We start from the raw sequence: 23,494 nt of genomic DNA, 5'->3' as shown, positions 1-23,494 counted from the left end.
TTTACAATCCAGGAGCTGTCTGACTCTCTGCTTCTGCATTAGAGTTCTGGGTCTGATGGTAGCCTCATTTGAGGTCCATTTGTCCAACACTATTGTATTTCAACATTTTGTCTGCATACGGAAAGGAGTTGCAATCTGTGGATCAGCCAATGGGGTTGATTTACCAAAACTGGAGAGTGCAAAATCTGGTGCAGCTCTGCACAAAAGCCACTCAGCTTCCAGCTTCCTGCTCAAAGCTTATTTGAATAAGCTGAAGTTAGAAGCTGATTGGCTGCCATGCAAAGATGCACCAGATTTTGCACTCTCCAGTTTTAATAAATCAACTCGGATGTGCTTGAAACCCAGGTCCAAGTTATCCCTGGCCTGGTGGCTCATCAATCCATCTCTGGAGGTAGGAAAATCCTTCCTTTAGTTCTTCTAGAAGATTCTCATGACAAATGCCAGCCTGACAGGCAGGAAAGAGTCGTAGACACCATGATTGTGCCAAGGACTTCGACACCTGCAGAGGTTTGTCTTCCATGCAAAATACATAGAGCCCCCCACCCCCCTCCCAAACACAGACCTTAATAACTCCCAAAAGTATGATGCTATATATTTACACAGTTTTACTGACTTTTCAATTCATAGAAAAGGTAATAAAAAAGAATTGGCATATCCACACACAGAAGTCAAAATTATCTTGGTATCTAGAAACATATTTGGAAAAGCTTCTAATATTGGTACACCTCTAATAATGAACCTCAAGTAAAATTATTTTTTAATGATCTAAACGGGGTGTTCTGATGTAAAAAGAAAAATGTCTTTTCTGAACCTTCCTAGATCATGGTCAAAAATCTTTTAAGAACAACACTGATGGAGAACTTTCAATTACCCAGTTTCTAATATTTTCAGTGTAATATCTTATATACTGCCTTACACTCTTTTGCCATCTAATCTATGAAGGTTGTACCATCTGACCTTTAAGAAGGGGGACACTGGAGACTCATTGAAAGCAGATCATTAGACCAATACTGTTCTCACAGAAAACCAATGTTTATATTCATGGATCAGTCACTTTCACATACTATAACTATATATTTTTCAATACATTGGAGAAAATGTTGCTACAATTATTATCTAGTGGCCATATGGTGCTATTACAGTGCCTTTTTTCTATTTATTCCAGGTCTGCTTATTTATATATAGGGGTTGATTTACTAAAACTGGAAAGTGCAAAATCTGGTGCAGCTCTCCATAGAAACCAATTTTTTTGTCAAAGCTTAATTGAACAAGCTGAATTTAGAAGCTGATCGTCTATCATGCACAGCTGCATCAGATTTGCACACTCCAGTTTTCAGTAAATCAACCCCATAGATTTTAGAAATGTATTTATACCTAAGTTCTGAGAGTTTTAGGGCATGTGCACGTTGTATATACTATTTGTAATCTCTTTTTTGAAACCACAATTTTGTCATATTTTATGGATTTAAAACAATGGAGCCCCATATGCTATATAAGCACAGAAACTACTGTATGCTTCTTTGTAAGGCTTGGGAAAAGGCATAAACCTGAAAAGTGTTGCCTAGTAAGAAAAATCGGAAGCAGATGCTGAGCAGAGCCTCTGCATCCCAGCCTGGAAGATGCTGTCAGCTTCTATTCACAGGTGGGATACCTGCATCTTCAAGAGATACTAAACCAAAAAACTAAAAAAAAACCTTGCCAACAGTTTTTTTTCCTATTTGAATAAAGGTTTTACATAAATGAACAAAAGCTGACCATTGTATGCGAACCCGTCTCAGGAGATAAAGTTCTGGTACTGAAGCTCAAGCATACTTGGGGCTGCATATTGGAAGCCAAATGGGTGAAGCTCTGTATCATGTGGTGCAGCAACCTTTCAACCTACTTATCTTATAATTTTGGAAACAAAGGATGGACTCTTTAGGAAATTCCATCAGAATTGTTTAAGCCCCTGTATTTTTGCTTCAGATTCTTTCCTTCTGGACCAGGATCTACTGGTCTGGTAGAGTTAACAACAGACTGGTATATGCCACCAGTAGAGATTCCAAATTCAGATATGAAGAACAGCTTATTTAGCCTGCTTTAACACGAAGATGAACATAGAATGGGCACTCTTCTCCAAATGGTCTAATTGAGGACATTTGTCTGCTAAGTATTCTATGTAATGTAAATTCTGAGGACTGAAGGGGAAATGTAGCTAGGGGTTGGGTGCTGGGGGGGGGAAATGTAGCTAGGGGTTGGGTGCTGGTTTTCATTCAGCTACTATCTTTCCCTCTGTGTTTGCAGTGTGGGCAGGATCTGCTTGTTGCAGAGGGGTGAGGCTGGACTCGACTGGTCCCTAGATGCTGCTTTCTCAGCAGATGCTCTGCTCACCCCTTCCCTTTGCTGTCCATTCACAGAAGACCTTGTAATTTGTGACTGGATTCACATAATACAAAACACTGTGTGATGAAGCCCGGAGAAGGAAAGGGGGGGGGGGGGGTGGTCAGAGTGGTTGCATATGATTTTGCAGCTGCAGGAGCTGAGACCAGAAGGTTCACTGTTGCAGGGCTGGAAATATAGTGACAGCTATGCACCAGGTGCTCACTAAAAATGTAAAATAAAGTAAGATAAGTCCATGAGGTGGCATGCAGCCCACTGGACCTAATGTTATTGCAAAGGATATATATATATGTAAAGAGAGAGAGAGATTTTTTTTCCCCTCTAAAATCTAGATTAAAATGTAGATATTATACCTACCTGCCCTGTGCAGTGATATTGTGTATATATTTTTTATATATAGAATCTTTGAGTACACATTAATGGCTGTGTGTTGAGTTATTTTGAGGGGACAGCAAATTTACACTGTTATACAAGATGTACACTCACTACTTTAAAAGATATAATAATATATTTACAAAAATGTGAGGGTGTACTCACTTCTGTGAGATACTGTATGTACATAGAATAATTGGAGCTGATTTAAAGCCAAAGGGTAGTCACACCAAATTTGATTTCGATTTTTCTTCTGTTTGCTCACTTTGCATTTTGTAAATTGATAAAAAATAAACAATTAAAAAAAAAATATATATATATATATATATTTATATATTTATTTTGAAAGCATTCTTATTTTACAGCGTGTCTTTACACCTGCCTAAAAATAACTTTTCATCTGAATAGTCACCCTTTAGTCAATATATCAGGTATAGGAAGAAATAAGATCAGAGAATGTTATTGTCTAGATTTATTATCTGGAAATATAGTTTAAATTTGTCCTTAGAATACTACTTGATTACCTATTTGAATTGTTTCTTCTTACAGGGCACTGTTCTTTGTGATATAATTTTACTGAACTTCCTGAAAGGAGCGGATCAATACAAAGCAAAGAAGTTTGAGGAGGTATATCACTGCTGAAAATGCAGAGGTGCATAAAAATAGTACAAATGATTGAATTCAAGCACAACTCCAGCCAAATACTCAAGTACACATTTGAAAAATGTATTTTATCTGTAAGAATGTTTGCAATTCTGTCCATTCCTTCTTGTGATTCTCACACTGGGTAGCAGTGACCATAACATGATTTAATTTATTGTTAGCTGTAAACAACAAGCACATATGGGAAACATAAAAACACTCAACTTTAATAGAGCGAATTTTCCAAGTATTGGAGAGCTAAGAGATGCTCTCCAATACTTAGACTGGGTGTGAATATTGGCATCGATGTGCACAACACAGAAATGGGACTTAGAATATGTAAAAAGGAAATCAAGGCCGCAAAAATTGAAAACGAACGACAGATTGCAAAAGATAGCAGTACAAGCCCCAAACATTCTTCAAATATATTACAAAATAATCTAGAGCGGGTGACTGGGGGACAAAGAGAAGGCAAATTTATTACATTTATTAAATACCTTCTTCAGCTCTGTGTATACAAAGGAGCATGGGAGAGATCTTGTCCATAATGGGCATGGTATTGACTAGAGATGAGCGAATTATTCAAAAATTCGATTCGACTGATTCGGCGAATTCGTGAAAAAATTTCGATTCGAGTCGAATATATTCGCTGCGAATTTAACTTATAAAAGGCTGTTTCTAGGCTTCAGAGAGCCTTTATATTAGTGCAGAACACTGTACCTTTAATTGAAATGCCCTTGGAGTCTGCTGGGGAAGAGAAATAATACTGTCAGTCAGTATGACATGCAGATGAGTGCCGTCGATCTTAGAATCACCGCACACTTCACTCATTTGGGCAGTCACGGGGCCAAAACCAGAGGGTGGAGCCACAGTGTGGCGGTGGAGGCAGCAGCAATGGGAGGCCATACAGCACCCTATGACAAAAATGGAACCCACCAGCAGTGTGAGGAGACCTGAAAGTGGCACATGGCAGAGTGTGGCGATGGAGACAGCAGCAATGGGAGGCCGTACAGGGACCCATGAGAGACTCTGGACCTGGCAGCAGCATGAGGAGGCGGTACAGGGGCCCATGACAGATTACGGACCTGGCAGCAGCATGAGGAGTTGGTACGGGGGCCCATGGCAGATTACGGGCCTGGCAGCAGCAATGGGAGGCCGTACAGGGACCCATGACATACTCTGGACCTGGCAGCAGCATGAGGAGGCGGTACAGGGGCCCATGACAGATTACGGGCCTGGCAGCAGCATGAGGAGTCGGTACGGGGGTCCATGACACACTCTGGACCTGGCAGCAGCATGAGGAGGCGGTACAGGGGCGCATGACAGATTACGAGCCTGGCAGCAGCAACTTGGACAGGAGGACGTTCAGCTTCTGCACCGTCGGGTGCGTGCTCTCAAACTGTTGTCTCTTGGAAATGGATTCCAAGAAAGACTGCTGACGGAATCCGTGAAGAGGAGTAGCAGGAGAAGGAGCATCTGAACGAGCGGAATATGCCAACAAGCGACAACAGGGGCCCATGACAGATTACGGGCCTGGCAGCAGCATGAGGAGTCGGTACGGGGGCCCATGGCAGATTACGGGCCTGGCAGCAGCAATGGGAGGCCCGTAATCTGCCAGCACCCTATGACAAAAAATGGAACACACCAGCAGTGTGTGAGGAGACCTGAAAGTGGCACATGGCAGAGTGTGGCGATGGAGACAGCAGCAATGGGAGGCCGTACAGGGACCCATGAGAGACTCTGGACCTGGCAGCAGCATGAGGAGGCGGTACTGGGGCCCATGGCAGATTACGGGCCTGGCAGCAGCAATGGGAGGCCCGTAATCTGCCAGCACCCTATGACAAAAAATGGAACACACCAGCAGTGTGTGAGGAGACCTGAAAGTGGCACATGGCAGAGTGTGGCGATGGAGACAGCAGCAATGGGAGGCCGTACAGGGACCCATGAGAGACTCTGGACCTGGCAGCAGCATGAGGAGGCGGTACAGGGGCCCATGGCAGATTAGGGGCCTGGCAGCAGCTATGGGAGGCCCGTAATCTGCCAGCACCCTATGACAAAAAATGGAACACACCAGCAGTGTGAGGAGACCTGAAAGTGGCACATGGCAGAGTGTGGCGATGGAGACAGCAGCAATGGGAGGCCGTACAGGGACCCATGAGACACTGTGGACCTGGCAGCAGCATGAGGAGGCGGAACAGGGGCCCATGGCAGATTAGGGGCCTGGCAGCAGCTATGGGAGGCCCGTAATCTGCCAGCACCCTATGACAAAAAATGGAACACACCAGCAGTGTGAGGAGACCTGAAAGTGGCACATGTTTGGGGCATGATTCATGGCGGATTTAGTCAGTTGTGTCAGGAACTGGTGGTTTGAAATCCAGACTAATCCACGCCTGATTCATTTTCACAAACGTGAGTCTCTCCACACTTTGGGTGGACAGTCGTGTCCTCCGCGGAGTTACAATACCTCCTGCCGCACTAAACACTCGCTCCGATGCCACGCTACTGGCCGGGCATGACAGCCTTTCAAGGGCAAATTCAGCTAGTTGGGGCCAAAGGTCAAGTTTCGTTGCCCAGTAGACAAGGGGATTGTCTACCTCGGTTGGCAGGGTGCTGTCCAAGTAGGCCCAAGCCTGTTGTTTAAGGTCCTGCTCCAGGTCCACCTGATGCTGCTGCTGCTGCGGCTGGTTAGTAGTTTCCTCACTGCGCTGGTGAAGAAAGCTACTCATCATCGACTGCAGACTGAGGCAGCCGCTGCTGGTGGAGCTGCCACTGCTCCTACCACCCCACCCCTCCCCTGCTGCCATGGCAGCGGAACGCAAGCGCACAGGGCCCACAGTGTCTGAGGATGGACGTTGGCGCACAAAGGCAGAGACCAACTGACTACATAGGTGGTTTTTATAGTACGTTATTTTGGCCTCCCTCTCAGCAGGTGTGAAAAAGGCCACCATTTTTGAACGGTAGCGAGGGTCCAACAAGGTGGACAGCCAAAAGTCATCCCTCTGTCTGATGGTTATTATTCGGCTGTCGCTACGCAAGCAAGCGAGCATGCTATGGGCCATTTGTGCCAAGGAATGCGAGGGACTCCCTGCCTCCATCTCCACAGCATACTGCCACGGTGCGTCTGGGTCCTCTGTCTCCTCCTCCTCCTCCTCTATCAGATGCTCCTGCTCCTCCACTCCTGTCCGCTGAGTGGAAAAGCCACCCATTTCACTCAATAATTCCTGAGCACCAATGTCCTCCTCTACCTCCTCCTCTTCTTCCTGTCCTGCCCCCACAGGGGTCATGTGGCGTTGAGATTTGTGCGCCACGTCTACCGCACCCTGACCAGCCATTGTTAACAGCATTTGTTCCAGGACGTGCAACAGAGGAATGACGTCGTTCATCCCATAGTCCTGCCGACTCACGAATAGCGTGGCCTCCTCAAAGGGCCTGAGCAAGCGGCAGGTGTCACGCATGAGCTGCCAATGGCTGACATCTAAGTTACACAGGGAGTACCTTTATCCGCTTGTAACATCAGGAAATCTGTGATGGCCTTTCGCTGTTCGTAAAGGCGGTCTAACATATGTAGGGTTGAATTCCACCTTGTTGCAACGTCACAGCATGAGGAGTCGGTACGGGGGCCCATGGCAGATTACGGGCCTGGCAGCAGCAATGGGAGGCCCGTAATCTGCCAGCACCCTATGACAAAAAATGTAACACACCAGCAGTGTGAGGAGACCTGAAAGTGGCACATGGCAGAGTGTGGCGATGGAGACAGCAGCAATGGGAGGCCGTACAGGGACCCATGAGACACTGTGGACCTGGCAGCAGCATGAGGAGGCGGTAAAGGGGCCCATGGCAGATTAGGGGCCTGGCAGCAGCTATGGGAGGCCCGTAATCTGCCAGCACCCTATGACAAAAAATGGAACACACCAGCAGTGTGAGGAGACCTGAAAGTGGCACATGGCATGAGACACTGTGGACCTGGCAGCAGCATGAGGAGGCGGTACAGGGGCCCATGGCAGATTACGGGCCTGGCAGCAGCAATGGGAGGCCCGTAATCTGCCAGCACCCTATGACAAAAAATGGAACACACCAGCAGTGTGTGAGGAGACCTGAAAGTGGCACATGGCAGAGTGTGGCGATGGAGACAGCAGCAATGGGAGGCCGTACAGGGACCCATGAGAGACTCTGGACCTGGCAGCAGCATGAGGAGGCGGTACAGGGGCCCATGGCAGATTAGGGGCCTGGCAGCAGCTATGGGAGGCCCGTAATCTGCCAGCACCCTATGACAAAAAATGGAAGACACCAGCAGTGTGAGGAGACCTGAAAGTGGCACATGGCATGAGACACTGTGGACCTGGCAGCAGCATGAGGAGGCGGTACAGGGGCCCATGGCAGATTAGGGGCCTGGCAGCAGCTATGGGAGGCCCGTAATCTGCCAGCACCCTATGACAAAAAATGGAACACACCAGCAGTGTGTGAGGAGACCTGAAAGTGGCACATGGCAGAGTGTGGCGATGGAGACAGCAGCAATGGGAGGCCGTACAGGGACCCATGAGAGACTCTGGACCTGGCAGCAGCATGAGGAGGCGGTACAGGGGCCCATGGCAGATTACGGGCCTGGCAGCAGCTATGGGAGGCCCGTAATCTGCCAGCACCCTATGACAAAAAATGGAACCCACCAGCAGTGTGTGAGGAGACCTGAAAGTGGCACATGGCAGAGTGTGGCGATGGAGACAGCAGCAATGGGAGGCCGTACAGGGACCCATGAGACACTGTGGACCTGGCAGCAGCATGAGGAGGCGGTACAGGGGCCCATGGCAGATTAGGGGCCTGGCAGCAGCTATGGGAGGCCCGTAATCTGCCAGCACCCTATGACAAAAAATGGAACACAACAGCAGTGTGAGGAGACCTGAAAGTGGCACATGTTTGGGGCATGATTCATGGCGGATTTAGTCAGTTGTGTCAGGAACTGGTGGTTTGAAATCCAGACTAATCCACGCCTGATTCATTTTCACAAACGTGAGTCTCTCCACACTTTGGGTGGACAGTCGTGTCCTCCGCGGAGTTACAATACCTCCTGCCGCACTAAACACTCGCTCCGATGCCACGCTACTGGCCGGGCATGACAGCCTTTCAAGGGCAAATTCAGCTAGTTGGGGCCAAAGGTCAAGTTTCGTTGCCCAGTAGTCAAGGGGATTGTCTACCTCGGTTGGCAGGGTGCTGTCCAAGTAGGCCCAAGCCTGTTGTTTAAGGTCCTGCTCCAGGTCCACCTGATGCTGCTGCTGCTGCGGCTGGTTAGTTGTTTCCTCACTGCGCTGGTGAAGAAAGCTACTCATCATCGACTGCAGACTGAGGCAGCCGCTGCTGGTGGAGCTGCCACTGCTCCTACCACCCCACCCCTCCCCTGCTGCCATGGCAGCGGAACGCGAGTGCACAGGGCCCACAGTGTCTGAGGATGGACGTTGGCGCACAAAGGCAGAGACCAACTGACTACATAGGTGGTTTTTATAGTACGTTATTTTGGCCTCCCTCTCAGCAGGTGTGAAAAAGGCCACCATTTTTGAACGGTAGCGAGGGTCCAACAAGGTGGACAGCCAAAAGTCATCCCTCTGTCTGATGGTTATTATTCGGCTGTCGCTACGCAAGCAAGCGAGCATGCTATGGGCCATTTGTGCCAAGGAATGCGAGGGACTCCCTGCCTCCATCTCCACAGCATACTACCACGGTGCGTCTGGGTCCTCTGTCTCCTCCTCCTCCTCCTCTACCAGATGCTCCTGCTCCTCCACTCCTGTCCGCTGAGTGGAAAAGCCACCCATTTCACTCAATAATTCCTGAGCACCAATGTCCTCCTCTACATCCTCCTCTTCTTCCTGTCCTGCCCCCACAGGAGTCATGTGGCGTTGAGATCTGTGCGCCACGTCTACCGCACCCTGACCAGCCATTGTTAACAGCATTTGTTCCAGGACGTGCAACAGAGGAATGACGTCGTTCATCCCATAGTCCTGCCGACTCACGAATAGCGTGGCCTCCTCAAAGGGCCTGAGCAAGCGGCAGGTGTCACGCATGAGCTGCCAATGGCTGACATCGAAGTTACACAGGGGAGTACCTTTATCCGCTTGTAACATCAGGAAATCTGTGATGGCCTTTCGCTGTTCGTAAAGGCGGTCTAACATGTGTAGGGTTGAATTCCACCTTGTTGCAACGTCGCAGATCAGGCGATGCTGTGGAATTCCGTTCTGCCGCTGCAGCTCAAGGAGGGTGTGCTTTGCGGTGTAGGAATGGCTGAAATGCATGCAAAGTTTACGTGACATTTTAAGGATGTCTTGCAGTGGGATGGTGGATTTTAGGAACCGCTTGACAACCAGATTGAACACGTGAGCCATGCATGGCGCATGGCACAACCTTCCTTGACGCAGAGCAGACACCATGTTCTTTCCGTTGTCGGTCAACATGGTTCCGATTTTCAGTTTGCGCGGAGACAGCCATCTGTCGATTTCTCTGTTCATTACACTCAGAAGTTCCTCCCCTGTGTGACTACGTTCGCCAAGGCATACCAGGTGCAGCACAGCGTGACACCGTTGCGCCCTGCACATGTGATATGCCGGTCGGGTAATGGGACTTGGCACGGGGGTGGCGGCTGAGGACACGGCGGAAGAAGAGGTGGTAGAGGCGGACATCTTTTGTGGACCAAGGACGTGCAAACGTGGAGGCAAAAGCGGCGTGACCTGTCCAAGTTGCTGGTGCGGCTGTGACGGCACCACGTTCACCCAGTGGGCCGTAAATGACATGTACTGTCCCTGACTGTAGTTACAGCTCCACACGTCGGCGCTGCCGTGCACTTTGGCAGAGACCGACATGCTCAAAGACTGGCCCACCATCTCTTCTACATGTGAATGCAGGGCTGGCACTGCCTTTTTGGCGAAGAAATGCCGGCTTGGCACTCTCCACCGCGGCTCGGCACAAGCCATCATTTCTCGGAAAGGTGCTGAGTCCACCACTTGGAAAGGGAGGGACTGCAGCACCAGCAACTTGGACAGGAGGACGTTCAGCTTTTGCACCGTCGGGTGCGTGCTCGCAAACTGTTGTCTCTTGGAAACGGATTCCAAGAAAGACTGCTGACGGAATCCGTGAAGAGGAGTAGCAGGAGAAGGAGCATCTGAACGAGCGGAAGATGCCAACGAGCGACAACTCCCCTCAGCAGAGGTGTTGGAGCCTTGACTGGCTGATAGAGGGCGATTGACGTCGGGTGACGGAGCAAGTAACGGAGCGGGTGATGGAGCGGGGGCTGGGGCAGGCAGAACCGCCGTATCTTTATCACGGTTTTCCCAGGCCACCAAATGGCGACGCTGCATATGCTGCCGCAACGCTGTAGTCCCAACATGGGCCCCCTGGCCACGCTTGACTTTCTGGCCACATAGTCGACATACGGCTACGTTTACTTCCTCGGGCGGCTTAACGAAAAATTGCCACACCGCCGAGTAGGAAACTTTGCCCCCGCTACTCCTCACTGGCTGACTGCAATTCCTCCGTGCACACCGGCACCACTACTGGCCGTGGTGGTAGGCTGCAGTGGAGCTGGTGCTCTACTCCGTGGCTGTTTGCCTCCACTGACACTGCTGCGACCCTGCTGCCTCCTGGGCAACCCACCGACTGTTTTGCTCGCTGCCAAGCTGCCACCCTCTTCTCCTGATGATGCGGAAGCAATAGCCTGATGACGACGAGGCTGCCAAGTGCGATCAGCCTCATCATCATCAATTAGGGTCTCCGCTTCACTACTAGCCCCCTCGGCTGCGTGTGGGTCAGGAGACAGACCTGTCTCTAGACCGGCTACCGAGCCACTCTCCTCGCCACTACTTCTTCACCTGGCTGCTGAAGAGGCGGATGTCTCCCCCCGTTCCTGACCGCCCTCTGTTAGCTCTTCCTCACTGTACAGTGGGGCTGAGCCCACAGCATGCGATACTTTGCTTGGTGAGGGAACACCAAAGGACAGGGGCAGGTCGAGGACACGTGATTTCAGTGGGCTTGCTCCCGGGCCATGCCAACTAACGGTTGTGTCTGACGTACCCACCGACCGTTGGCTGTAGGTGTCAGAGGTGACCTGGGAAGAGGAAGACGACCGAGCCAACCAATCGATGACGGCAGGGTTGTCGGTGGAGACACGACCGCTGGATGACACCGGGAGCAATGGCCTCTGGCTGCGACTAGTGCTGCCTCGACCCCTTCCTCTGCTGCCACGTCTGCTCGCTCCTAAAACATTGCCTCCTCTGCCACTCCTCTGCATGTTGTCTGACATACTCTTTAATTCAACGATTATGTGTCCCTGAGTAACAATTCTGTGTCCCCGAGTAACAATTCTGTGTCTGTCCCTGAGTAACAATTCTGTGTCCCTGAGTAACAATTCTGTGTCCCTCAGTAACACTTCTGTGTCCCTCAGTAACAATTCTGTGTCCCTCAGTAACAATTCTGTGTCCCTGAGTAACAATTCTGTGTCCCTCAGTAACAATTCTGTGTCCCTCAGTAACAATTCTGTGTCCCTGAGTAACAATTCTGTGTCTGTCCCTGAGTAACAATTCTGTGTCTGTCCCTCAGTAACAATTCTGTGTCCCTCAGTAACAATTCTGTGTCCCTGAGTAACAATTCTGTGTCCCTCAGTAACAATTCTGTGTCCCTCAGTAACAATTCTGTGTCCCTGAGTAACAATTCTGTGTCCCTCAGTAACAATTCTGTGTCCCTCAGTAACAATTCTGTGTCCCTGAGTAACAATTCTGTGTCCCTCAGTAACAATTCTGTGTCTGTCCCTGAGTAACAATTCTGTGTCTGTCCCTGAGTAACAATTCTGTGTCCCTCAGTAACAATTCTGTGTCCCTCAGTAACAATTCTGTGTCCCTCAGTAACAATTCTGTGTTTGTCCCTGAGTAACAATTCTGTGTCTGTCCCTGAGTAACAATTCTGTGTTTGTCCCTGAGTAAAAATTCTGTGTCTGTCCCTGAGTAACAATTCTGTGTCCCTCAGTAACAATTCTGTGTCCCTCAGTAACAATTCTGTGTCCCTGAGTAACAATTCTGTGTCCCTCAGTAACAATTCTGTGTCCCTCAGTAACAATTCTGTGTCCCTCAGTATCAATTCTGTGTCTGTCCCTGAGTAACAATTCTGTGTCTGTCCCTGAGTAACAATTCTGTGTCCCTCAGTAACAATTCTGTGTCCCTCAGTAACAATTCTGTGTCCCTGAGTAACAATTCTGTGTCTGTCCCTGAGTTACAATTCTGTGTCTGTCCCTCAGTAACAATTCTGTGTCCCTCAGTAACAATTCTGTGTCCCTCAGTAACAATTCTGTGTCTGTCCCTGAGTAACAATTCTGTGTCTGTCCCTGAGTAACAATTCTGTGTCCCTCAGTAACAATTCTGTGTCCCTGAGTAACAATTCTGTGTCCCTCAGTAACAATTCTGTGTCCCTGAGTAACAATTCTGTGTCTGTCCCTGAGTAACAATTCTGTGTCTGTCCCTGAGTAACAATTCTGTGTCCCTCAGTAACAATTCTGTGTCCCTCAGTAACAATTCTGTGTCCCTGAGTAACAATTCTGTGTCTGTCCCTGAGTTACAATTCTGTGTCTGTCCCTCAGTAACAATTCTGTGTCCCTCAGTAACAATTCTGTGTCCCTCAGTAACAATTCTGTGTCTGTCCCTGAGTAACAATTCTGTGTCTGTCCCTGAGTAACGTTTCTGTGTCCCTCAGTAACAATTCTGTGTCTCTAAGTAACGTTTCTGTTGCCCTAAGTAACGGTTCTGTGTCCCTGAGTAACAATTCTGTGTCTGTCCCTGAGTAACAATTCTGTGTCCCTCAATAACAATTCTGTGTCCCTCAGTAACAATTCTGTGTCTGTCCCTGAGTAACAATTCTGTGTCCCTAAGTAACGTTTCTGTGGCCCTAAGTAATGGTTCTGTGTCCCTCAGTAACAATTCTGTGTCTGTCCCTGAGTAACAATTCTGTGTCCCTAAGTAACGTTTCTGTGGCCCTAAGTAACGGTTCTGTGTCCCTCAGTAACAATTCTGTGTCCCTCAGTAACAATTCTGTGTCTGTCCCTGAGTAACAATTCTGTGTCCCTAAGTAACGTTTCTGTGGCCCTAAGTAACGTTTCTGTGGCCCTAAGTAACGGTTCTGTGGCCCTAAGTAACGTTTCTGTAGCCCTAAGTAACGTTTCTGTGGCCCTAAGTAACGTTTCTGTGGCCCTAAGTAACGTTTCTGTGGCCCTAAGTAACGGTTCTGTGTCCCTCAGTAACAATTCTGTGTCCCTCAGTAACAATTCTGTGTCTGTCCCTGAGTAACAATTCTGTGTCCCTAAGTAACGTTTCTGTGGCCCTAAGTAACGGTTCTGTGTCCCTCAGTAACAATTCTGTGTCCCTCAGTAACAATTCTGTGTCTGTCCCTGAGTAACAATTTTGTGTCCCTAAGTAACGTTTCTGTGGCCCTAAGTAACGGTTCTGTGTCCCTCAGTAACAATTCTGTGTCCCTCAGTAACAATTCTGTGTCTGTCCCTGAGTAACAATTCTGTGTCCCTAAGTAACGTTTCTGTGGCCCTAAGTAACGATTCTGTGGCCCTAAGTAACGGTTCTGTGGCCCTCAGTAACAATTCTGTGTCCCTCAGTAACAATTCTGTGACCCTAAGTAACAATTCTGTGTCTGTCCCTAAGTAACAATTCTGTGGCCCTAAGTAACGTTTCTGTGGCCCTAAGTAACGTTTCTGTGGCCCTAAGTAACGATTCTGTGGCCCTAAGTAACGTTTCTGTGTCCCTAAGTAACGTTTCTGTGGCCCTAAGTAACGATTCTGTAGCCCTAAGTAACGTTTCTGTGGCCCTAAGTAACGTTTCTGTGGCCCTAAGTAACGTTTCTGTGGCCCTAAGTAACGAATATGTGGCCCTAAGTAACGATTCTGTGGCCCTAAGTAACGTTTCTGTGGCCCTAAGTAACGTTTCTGTGTCCCTAAGTAACGTTTCTGTGTCCCTAAGTAACGTTTCTGTGGCCCTAAGTAAGTTTCTGTGGCCCTAAGTAACGTTTCTGTGTCCCTAACTAACGTTTCTGTGTCCCTAAGTAACGTTTCTGTGTCCCTAACTCTCTCCCTCAATACAGCCAGGTCTGCCTCTGTTGAATGACTGGAGGCAAATGGAGAATTCTAAAATGGCCGCCATTTATAGCTCGACCATTACTCAGTGCTGGCTGGCTGGCTGCTGATTGGCTAATGCGATCACATGTCATGAATGAATGCATTATGGGTCAGCGCGCCTTGTCTGCGCGCCTTCCCAGACATCCCCGCTCCGTCGCCGTACATGTCGCCGCCATTTTAGGAAAAATTTCGATTCGCGCATCCGAAGTATGCTAATTTTCGGATTCGTCGCAAATCGAAATTTTCCTAATATTCGAAACGAATTCCACTTCGCCTAGTTCGATTCGCTCATCTCTAGTATTGACATAGCCCCAGATGATCCACATTGGCTCACAATTGATATGATCCAGAAATATTTAGACAGAATAAAGAATTGAGCTCTGTCATTTCAAAGCCAGCGTTTCTCACTTTTAGGGACTCTTTAATGACCAGCATAGTACCACTGGATTGGCGTAAGGGGTCAAAATCTTTACCAAGTAATTATAGACCTGTTAGTTTAAAATCTATAGTTGGGAAGATACTGGAGAGTTTAATTAAAGACCACATAGATGAGTTCTTGCTTGAAAAATATATGTTAAGCAGCAGACAGCATGGATTCATGAAAGACAGAAGTTGTCAAACAAATCTGATATCTTTTTATGAGGAGGTGAACAAAACCTTGGGATGGCTGTGGACGTGGTATACTTGGATTTTGCAAAAGCGTTTGACACAATTCCCCACACATGGGTAATGTGTAAGGTAAAATCTACAGGCTTGGAAAAATCAGCATGTAAATGGATAGAAAACTGGATAATAGATTGTACTCAGAGAGTAGTGGTCAAAGATTCATACTCTGAATGGTCTAGGGTTGTCAGTGTTGTACCCCTAGGTTCAGTGTTGGGACCCTTACTTTTTTATATATTTATAAATGATATAGGGTCTGGGATTAAAAATACTGTTTCAGTCTTTGCAGATGACACCAAGCTTTGCAGTGCATTACTGCAAAGGGTGTCTCCAACTTACAAATCGACCTCAGTGCACTGTTTAATTGGGCAACTATGTGGGAAATGAGGTTTAATGTTGATAAATGTAAAGTTATGCACTTGGGGGCTAAGATAATGCATGCATCATACATAGTAGGGGGAGTACAACTGAGGGAATCAATGGTGGAGAAGGATCTGGGAGTTCTGGTAGATCACAAGCTTAATAATGGCATGCAATGCCAAGCTGCGGTTTCTAAGGTGAGCAAAATCCTCTCTTGTAATAAAAGGGGTAAAAATTCCAGAGAGAGAGAATTCCATTCTACCCCTGTCCAAATCATTAGTAATACCTCATCTGGAATATGCAGTTCAGTTTTGGGCACCAATTCACAAAAAGAGCATTGGGGAACTGGAGAAAGTGCAGAGAAGGGCAACCAAACTGATAAGAGGCATGGAGGAGCTCAGCTATGAGGAAATATTAGAGGAACTGAATTTATTCTCTCTTAAGAAGAGGCGATTAAGGGGGGATATGATCAACATGTATGATACATAAGGGGGGATATGATCTCCATGTATAATACATTATGGGGAATATGATCAACATGTATAATAAATAAGGGGGGGATATGATCAACATGTATAAATACATCAGTAGTTCATATAGTGAACTCGGTGTAGAGTTATTCACCCTGAGGTCACCACAGAGGACAAGGGGCACTCTTTACGTCTGGAGATAAAGAGATTTAATCTCCAAATACGGAAAGGTTTCTTCACAATATGAGCTGTGAAAATGTGGAATAGACTCCCACAAGAGTTGGTTTTGGCCAGCTCAGTAGATTGCTTTAAAAAAGGCCTGGATTCTTTTCTAGATACACATAATATATCTGGATACTAATATTATAGGTAAAGTTGATCCAGGGAATATCTGATTGCCTCTCGGGGGATCAGGAAGGAATTTTATACCCTGCAGAAGCAAATTGGATCATGCTTTACTGGGATTTTTTTTTTGCCTTCCTCTGGATCAACTGTGAGTATAGAATTAAAAATTCACTTTTTTTAATAGTTGAACTAGATGTACTTTTGTCTTTTTTCAACCAGACTAACTATGTAACTATGTAATTTTTGCTACTCTATATAACTAAGTGACACCATTAATTACTTGGAGCTTTTCAGCTTCCTATGTCATGCCTGATTAAACTGTGATCATGCAAAAGGATATCTAAAGCCAATTGACAGGATTTTTCTAGCTTTGTGCCACTTGGGGAGGTTTACTTTCATTTCCTGTACCAAAGACACAACAAGACGTGTGAGGAGATATCTTCAGTCCCATCTGCATCAATTATTACCAGAACAGGTGCTTATATTAAAAGATTTCCCTCTATTCCTGTTCAAAGAATAACGGATTAAAGTTGGATTATATGGAGGATAAGCAAAACACAGATTTCAGGAAAAATAAGTTCACCTTTTAACAAAAAAATAACAAATGCACATTTTTTTGCAGGTAACTGATCTACAATTGTTCCTATTTGCCTGGAGTTCCACTTTAACACTTTGCTGTTTTATTATCCATCACAATTTTTTATCATGTATAATGCTATTATTATTATTTAGGAGTGAAAGGGCAGTGACGTAGGAAAACCAGTTTAGAAATAATCTTTTAAGGGTAAATGCTGGTCTGTCTTAAGATATTAAAGGTCATCCTACCCCAACTCCCACTTATGCATGATATATGCATGATATAATGCTAGTTTCATCTAGAGGGGTCTATTAGAAAGTAATACATATAATACTCCACTGTTTCCTTGGGTTCTTGCATTGAGCTTGGCCAGCATATTGAAGAGAGTCGGCTTATAACAACCCTTTGACATCAGCTCTAGCCAAAACATTTTTTTGGAGAAGGTTTAGAATATCCGCCAGAACGTCTAAACCATCAACAAGTAACCAGCAGCCCATTATTGCATGAATGATATCTAATTACCCATCTATTTATTATGCGTAATGATGAGGCTACTCAGATCCTTTGCAGATGTATTCAAATATAGTCGAATTGGGACTTTTCAGATTCCTTCTAATTTATGATATAAGGTAAGAAACTGATTTATCCTCCTTGCAATGTTGTATCATGCTATTTAGGCATTTCACAAGTTTGTTTTACACTATAAAGCCAAACATATCACCATTATAGTCAAAGGTGGCTAGCTGATTTTCCACTTACTGCAACTCTAAAAATAATTGCAATGTCAGATTGTTATTTCACTTATTCCTACGCAATTTGGTCTCTGCCTCCATCTCTTAATGCTGTATAACGTGGCAGCATCGCTGATAGATTTGCAGACCTTCAAACTGCTCTGCTGAAGCTCTTCTCTCTGGGGGTTATATCTATTGGAAAATGAGAGGCCCCAATGATTATATTCAGACCTGTTCACAGTCCCCAAAACAAAAGGGGGGAATGTATTCCATACTGGATCTAAAAGTTTTCAACACCTTCTTCTGGGTGCAAAAATTCTACACTGAATCCGCTAGGCCAATGATTGCTTCCTTCCAACTGGGACACTTTATGGTCTCTGTGGACATCTAGGATTCTTACTTACATGTCCCCATCTTCCCAACGCATCAACGCTACCCGTGTTTTGCTGTGAGCATACATCATTACCAATGTCAGCTCTGGTTCTTGCTCTGTTTCACTCAGAAAATCCCCATAATGGGATATGTGGACAACCTCCTTCTGAGGGAACCATTTTAGACAATATTCAGCAAACTGTGCAGTGGATCCTAAATTTCCAGAAATCAGTGCTGGAACTGTCTTATCACTTGGAATATCTGTGCCTGATCCTGAATACAGCCCTATCCAAACAATGTTCAGACACTACAGTCAAAGAGCCAAACAACCCCCTGATTTTGCACTAGGGTTTAGAACCTAATGGTGGCCTTCTTTGACCCAGTTCCCTATGCCCAATTTTTCTATAGACCTTTGCATCTAGATATGCAGGCAGCATGAGACAAGAAGGAGCAGTCTCTCGACCATCCCATATGCCTGAAAAGCAAAACCAGGTTTGCCTGGCATGATGGGTCACAAGTTCAGTGCTGAAATCAAGGAAATTTTATCTCCCAATTGTTTGGAAAGTCCTCACAATTGATGCCAGTTTGTTGGGCCAGGGTGGAGGCCTAGATACCCTCTTAGTGCAAGGGACTTGGTCATCAAAGAAAACTTATCTCCCAATCAATTTTTTGGAGTTCAGGGTGATTTGCTTATCCGTTCAACACTTGACCTCTTATCTGTGAGGTCATCTGCCTAGGATTCAATAGGACAGTGTCAAGGCAGTGGTTTACATCGGATATCAGTGAGGAATTAGAATTCTCACTGCTCCAAGAGAAGTGGATCTGATTTTTCTCCAGTCTGGTCTGGGTCAAAGATTGTTCTTGAGTATCAAGACCATTGGTCTTAGTGGTTCACTTTCAGAGACCTCTTGCCTCTCACTCCTTAGTTAAGGCATTCCTACAGGGTTTCACACACTTTATCCCTTCTGTACAATCTCCAGTGACACTGTGGAATCTCAACTTAGTTCTTTCTGTTCTTCAGAAACTGAAATTTGAACCTGTTAGGGATATTCCTCTATCAACCCTTGTGAGTGCACAAGGTTGCCTTTCTTGTTGCCATCGCTTGGCCGAGACAAGTCTTTGAGTTGGCCATGAATAGGAACTAGTTGCTGCCGTGATTTTCTGCATTGCAAAGTTTTCCAGAGGATTCCAACTTGATTGCTCATTGTAAGTGCAAGAATTAATCTCTGTTATGATAATACAATAAGATTCTATGCATGTTTTCAGTTTTGCAAGTCCTTTTAATGTTCCACAGAGTTTCTAACAACCAACCTTCAATTATTTACAGTAGACCATGCCAATATTTGTAAAATTGTTCAGTTATTTACATGTTCTATTGTCTTTGTCTTTTAGATTTCCGATTCCACCCCATCTTTTGGCAGCCATGTTTTCAAAAGTGACCAGACACTAGCCGGCAGAGGAGATGAAAAGAGGTCTACGGACTCTGGGGCCTTCTCCATAGGATTATAAGATTTGGTGTCACTCCTTTGCTGTGCTTACCCTGAACTGCATTATGTACATAGCTGACTATAACATCCCGCACTTATGCTGCATATATCTGGCATCTGATATTAGCTAGACTGTCCTAAGCTTCATTGTCTTGCTTTATCACTTTGCAGTCAAGCTACCCTTTCAACTACTGATCTTTCATCCTATCTTAACATTTCACATTTATTTGTCCTTGTCACTTCAGAGCTTTTCAATCTCACTGACACCTCAAAGAAGACCTTAAAAACGTGCTGAGCAAAATTTTCTTATCATAAAATATACTGCAGGAAGGGTAGGGATGATAGTAATTTTTTTGTGCACACTGAATATGAATATGAATTTTTCCCAATTATGATTTTATGCTTCATACTATAGCCTACATATTCAGACCTAAAAAATATACAAGAATAAAAATGCTTTTTATGACCTCTCCAATCAACAGATTCATGTCTAATGGAACCTTTATTCAAGGTTTGTACTAAACCGGAGAACTCTTGCATTAATAACCACTTCCCGTCCGCCTTATAGCAAAAGTTCTGCTACAGGGTCGCACGTATAAATACGTGATTTTGCATTTCCAGGTAGGGGGCGCCCTACCTGCACCACCATTCATGGCCTCGGCTGTCAATCACCAGCTCCTGGACGGTAATTACTTGCTGGCGCCCGGTGATTACTCGCTTGCGCCCGGTGATTGCTGAGCATCTCCGATGGGGGGGAGAACTGTTTGTAAACAAAACAGTTCTCTCCCCTGTCAGCTCCTGCACACTGCTTTGCATGGCTGTGCATAGCACAGCCATGCAAAGCATTGTGCTTACAGTGAAGCACAAACACAGTCCAGTATGCAAAACAGCACACAGTTAACCCTGTGATCGCTCCACATGTTAACCCCTTCCTGCCTAGTGCCATTAGTACAGTGTCAGTGCTTTTTATTAGCAGTGTCAGCGACACCAAGTCGGTTCCTCCCAGTCTCAGAATGCCTGCCACAGTCCCGCAATCCCTCTATAAGTTGCTGATCGCTGCCCTTACTGGTAAAAATTTAAAATTGAAAAAAAAACCCAGTATATATACCGCCATTTGTAAACTTATAACTTATAAACTTAAAACTATAACTTTCCCGTAAACCAATCAATTTACACGTTTGGGTGCAGCCTTGTCTGACTGCACAATTGTCAGTTAAAATAATGCAGCGCCGTAATACAATAAATGGCCTGGTCAGGAAGGGGGGTAAATCCTCTGGAGGGAAAGCTGTTAAAAGAACTTGAAGATTTCATTCTGAAAAATGGTGCACGATTCCACTATTTACTGTTAAGAACTTGTATGACAGCAGTCCCTTGAAGAATGAAAGCAAAGGAAGGTCCACTCATTTGCAGGTCCTTGATATCCATATGTTAGTTTTGGTTATTATATACACCAAAGTGAATAAATCTCTGTTGGCATGTATATGCAATGCCATTCATTACTGATTATTGATGACATGGTCTTTTGGCCAGGGTTCCCTACAAATAAGGAAAAAAGGCAGTAAGTTCACAGAATTTAAATAAAATAGTTAATTTATTGCTTATGTATTGTACTTTTTATTTAAAATCTTAATAAAACCTTTATGAAACTAAATTAGTTAATTTAAAAAACTGGAAGATGATTATTCCTATTTAGATAGGTAGGCTAATGTGACTAGACAATGTGCCTGGAAAACGGTGAGAGAAAACAAATTCATTTTACTACAGATATACATACAGTGGAGTCTATTTAGAAAAGGTAAAATGTTATCATTGGACTGTCCTTAACCCTTTATTTAATACCTATTTACTGAATGCAATTTCAAGTTTTGGTGCTTTCTAGATCTGATGGATCTAGAGGCATCCTAACATTTTTAATGAATATCTGTAAACAGTAGGGACTTGCCTAGATGAGAGAATCTTATGGACAATCACTGCAGAAATATGGCTTTTGTTGCCTTAGCATTTGCAATGTACAATATTTGCTATCTACTGGTAGCATTGATGGCAAGTATGTGGCACATCTGGATGTATCCAGGCAGGGGATTATACTTGGATTAATTCAAATTTGTGAACAGGTCTCACTATGGAGTGCCAGTGACTCAAATGTCCTTCTTTGAGGGACTTAAGGAAAGTAATTGTGAAATCTAAAAATATTAATCTAGTCCCACGGACTTCCTCTGCATTACATAATGGTAGTAATAACTATTATAAAGAATACAATTAAATACCTCAGGTCTTTGTCAGTTTATTCACATTTATTGACTAGTAAAATTGCCTTTAGGTCTGCTGGATCCCTCGAGCCTGCCATTTAAAAAAAGATCCCTTCTGCCAACCCAAAATATGCACCTTTGTCCCAACGCAGGGTTCCCCACTGTCCCGGTTACCACCACCTCACTTTATATTGTTTCTGACTCATTGGGAGCCATTAATGGTAGACTCACAAGGACCAGCAAACTGAAAGTCAGTTAAGGTTAAGTTTGATATTGTGATTATGATGATAAAAAAAAATGAAAAAAAATTAGAATCTACAAAAATACATACTACAAGAACAAAAGTATCTATGCCAGTTAAACATTTATGAGCTAGTTTAAAAAAAATATTTTGCTGGTGACAGCAGTTAAATTCCATTCTATTTCTGGAGGAAGTTAAATGATAAAAAACATATTTGGCTAGTTTCTGCAAGCAATTTCACTCCTATTTCTTTAGAAATAGAACATACTTTAGCATGGAGTTGGAAGACAACTTCTGAAACATAAGCTCTGATATAAGGTTTACATGTAGATAATATAAGCAATAAATATACTGTATGTTCTTTTAAAAAAATAGGTATGTAGTATTTTAATATGCTTATCCGTTAAATGTTATATTTTGTGAAGAAACTGATTGTCCTGGAGAATTTGCAGCCTGCCATGAGAATAGCGATGGCTAACCTCACCAAGTATCCTCCTAGTTTTTTCCACCTTTTGTATGTATAGGTGTGCAACAAGTTCTCTTATTTCCCAGATGATTATGGTCCTTTCACTTTGCAGGTCCCCACTGTAACATAACACCATTGGGTTGAAAAATAAAATAGAGTTCAACCAGGAGGAACAAAAAAATCTATAAATAAAAAACCTCCATAAACACAACCCTATACCTACAGTTGATTCAGAGAGAGGCAAATAAAACCCTTACAAAGCATGGTCCAATTTGCTCCAACAGGGGAAAATCCTTTCTTCTAGGGCAATCAGATATTCCCTGGCTGAACATTCGCTGGTACTACTTCTAAATGTTAATATCCAATTATATTTTGTGCATAGTGAGATGAAAAAAAATGCATAGTCTTTTCAGCTGTGCAGTTAATCCTGCTTATAAAAGCAGAGTTCCACCTAAAAGGGGAAGTTCCACTTTAAAGAGTGGTTCCCTTCTCCCCATTAAGGATTGGCACCTTTGGGGAGTGGGTACCTGAAATTGACAGGTACCCGCTCCCACTTCCGCTGCGATTGCCTAGGTGATCGTAAGAGGAAGTTGTCCTCCTACCCTCCCTTCCCATAGTCCCATAGACAGGGCAATTCAGGAAGTGCAGTGCCACTCGCACATGCGCAGTGGGCACTCGGCTGTGAAGCTGCAAGATGTCACAGCCGGGTGCCCACACTGAAGATGCTGGCGCCTGGAATCGATAAAATTGGCTGCGGCGGGGTCCCTGCGGGATCCTGGGGCAGGTGAGTGGCTGTTTTTTAAAAGTCAGCAGCTATAGTTTTTGTAGCTGCTGACTTTTATTTTTTTCAGTGTGAGTGGAACTCCGCTTTAAACTGTCATTTGCCTTTTAGCGGACATCACTGTTCAGATTGTGAAATGGATCATGAACTCTTCTGTTGTAAAGGCTCAAGGTTTTTAAAAAATCTTCTGTGTGCAGCAGCTTCCCCCAGCGCCCC

The 23,494-nt window shown here is 45.1% G+C and overlaps 1 protein-coding gene across 1 annotated transcript in view; it reads left to right on the top strand.

Moving 5' to 3' along the window:
• Positions 1-22,403, top strand: part of P2RX3 (purinergic receptor P2X 3) — a 223,248-nt gene extending 200,845 nt beyond the window's left edge. The window contains exons 11-12 of the mRNA XM_089687555.1: positions 3,301-3,378; positions 19,447-22,403. Coding sequence (XP_089543681.1) covers positions 3,301-3,378; positions 19,447-19,563 — 195 coding nt within the window. The 3' untranslated portion in view covers positions 19,564-22,403. The remainder of the gene's footprint in view (positions 1-3,300; positions 3,379-19,446) is intronic.
• Positions 22,404-23,494: the final 1,091 nt, after the last annotated feature.

The sequence above is a fragment of the Staurois parvus genome, unplaced genomic scaffold, assembly GCF_062004578.1.
Source record: "Staurois parvus isolate SC_StPar_1 unplaced genomic scaffold, SC_StPar_1.0 ptg000430l, whole genome shotgun sequence".
Taxonomy (NCBI): Eukaryota; Metazoa; Chordata; class Amphibia; order Anura; family Ranidae; genus Staurois; species Staurois parvus.
Note: the sequence above shows the minus strand (reverse complement) of the source record. Positions and strands in the feature narration are given on the sequence as shown.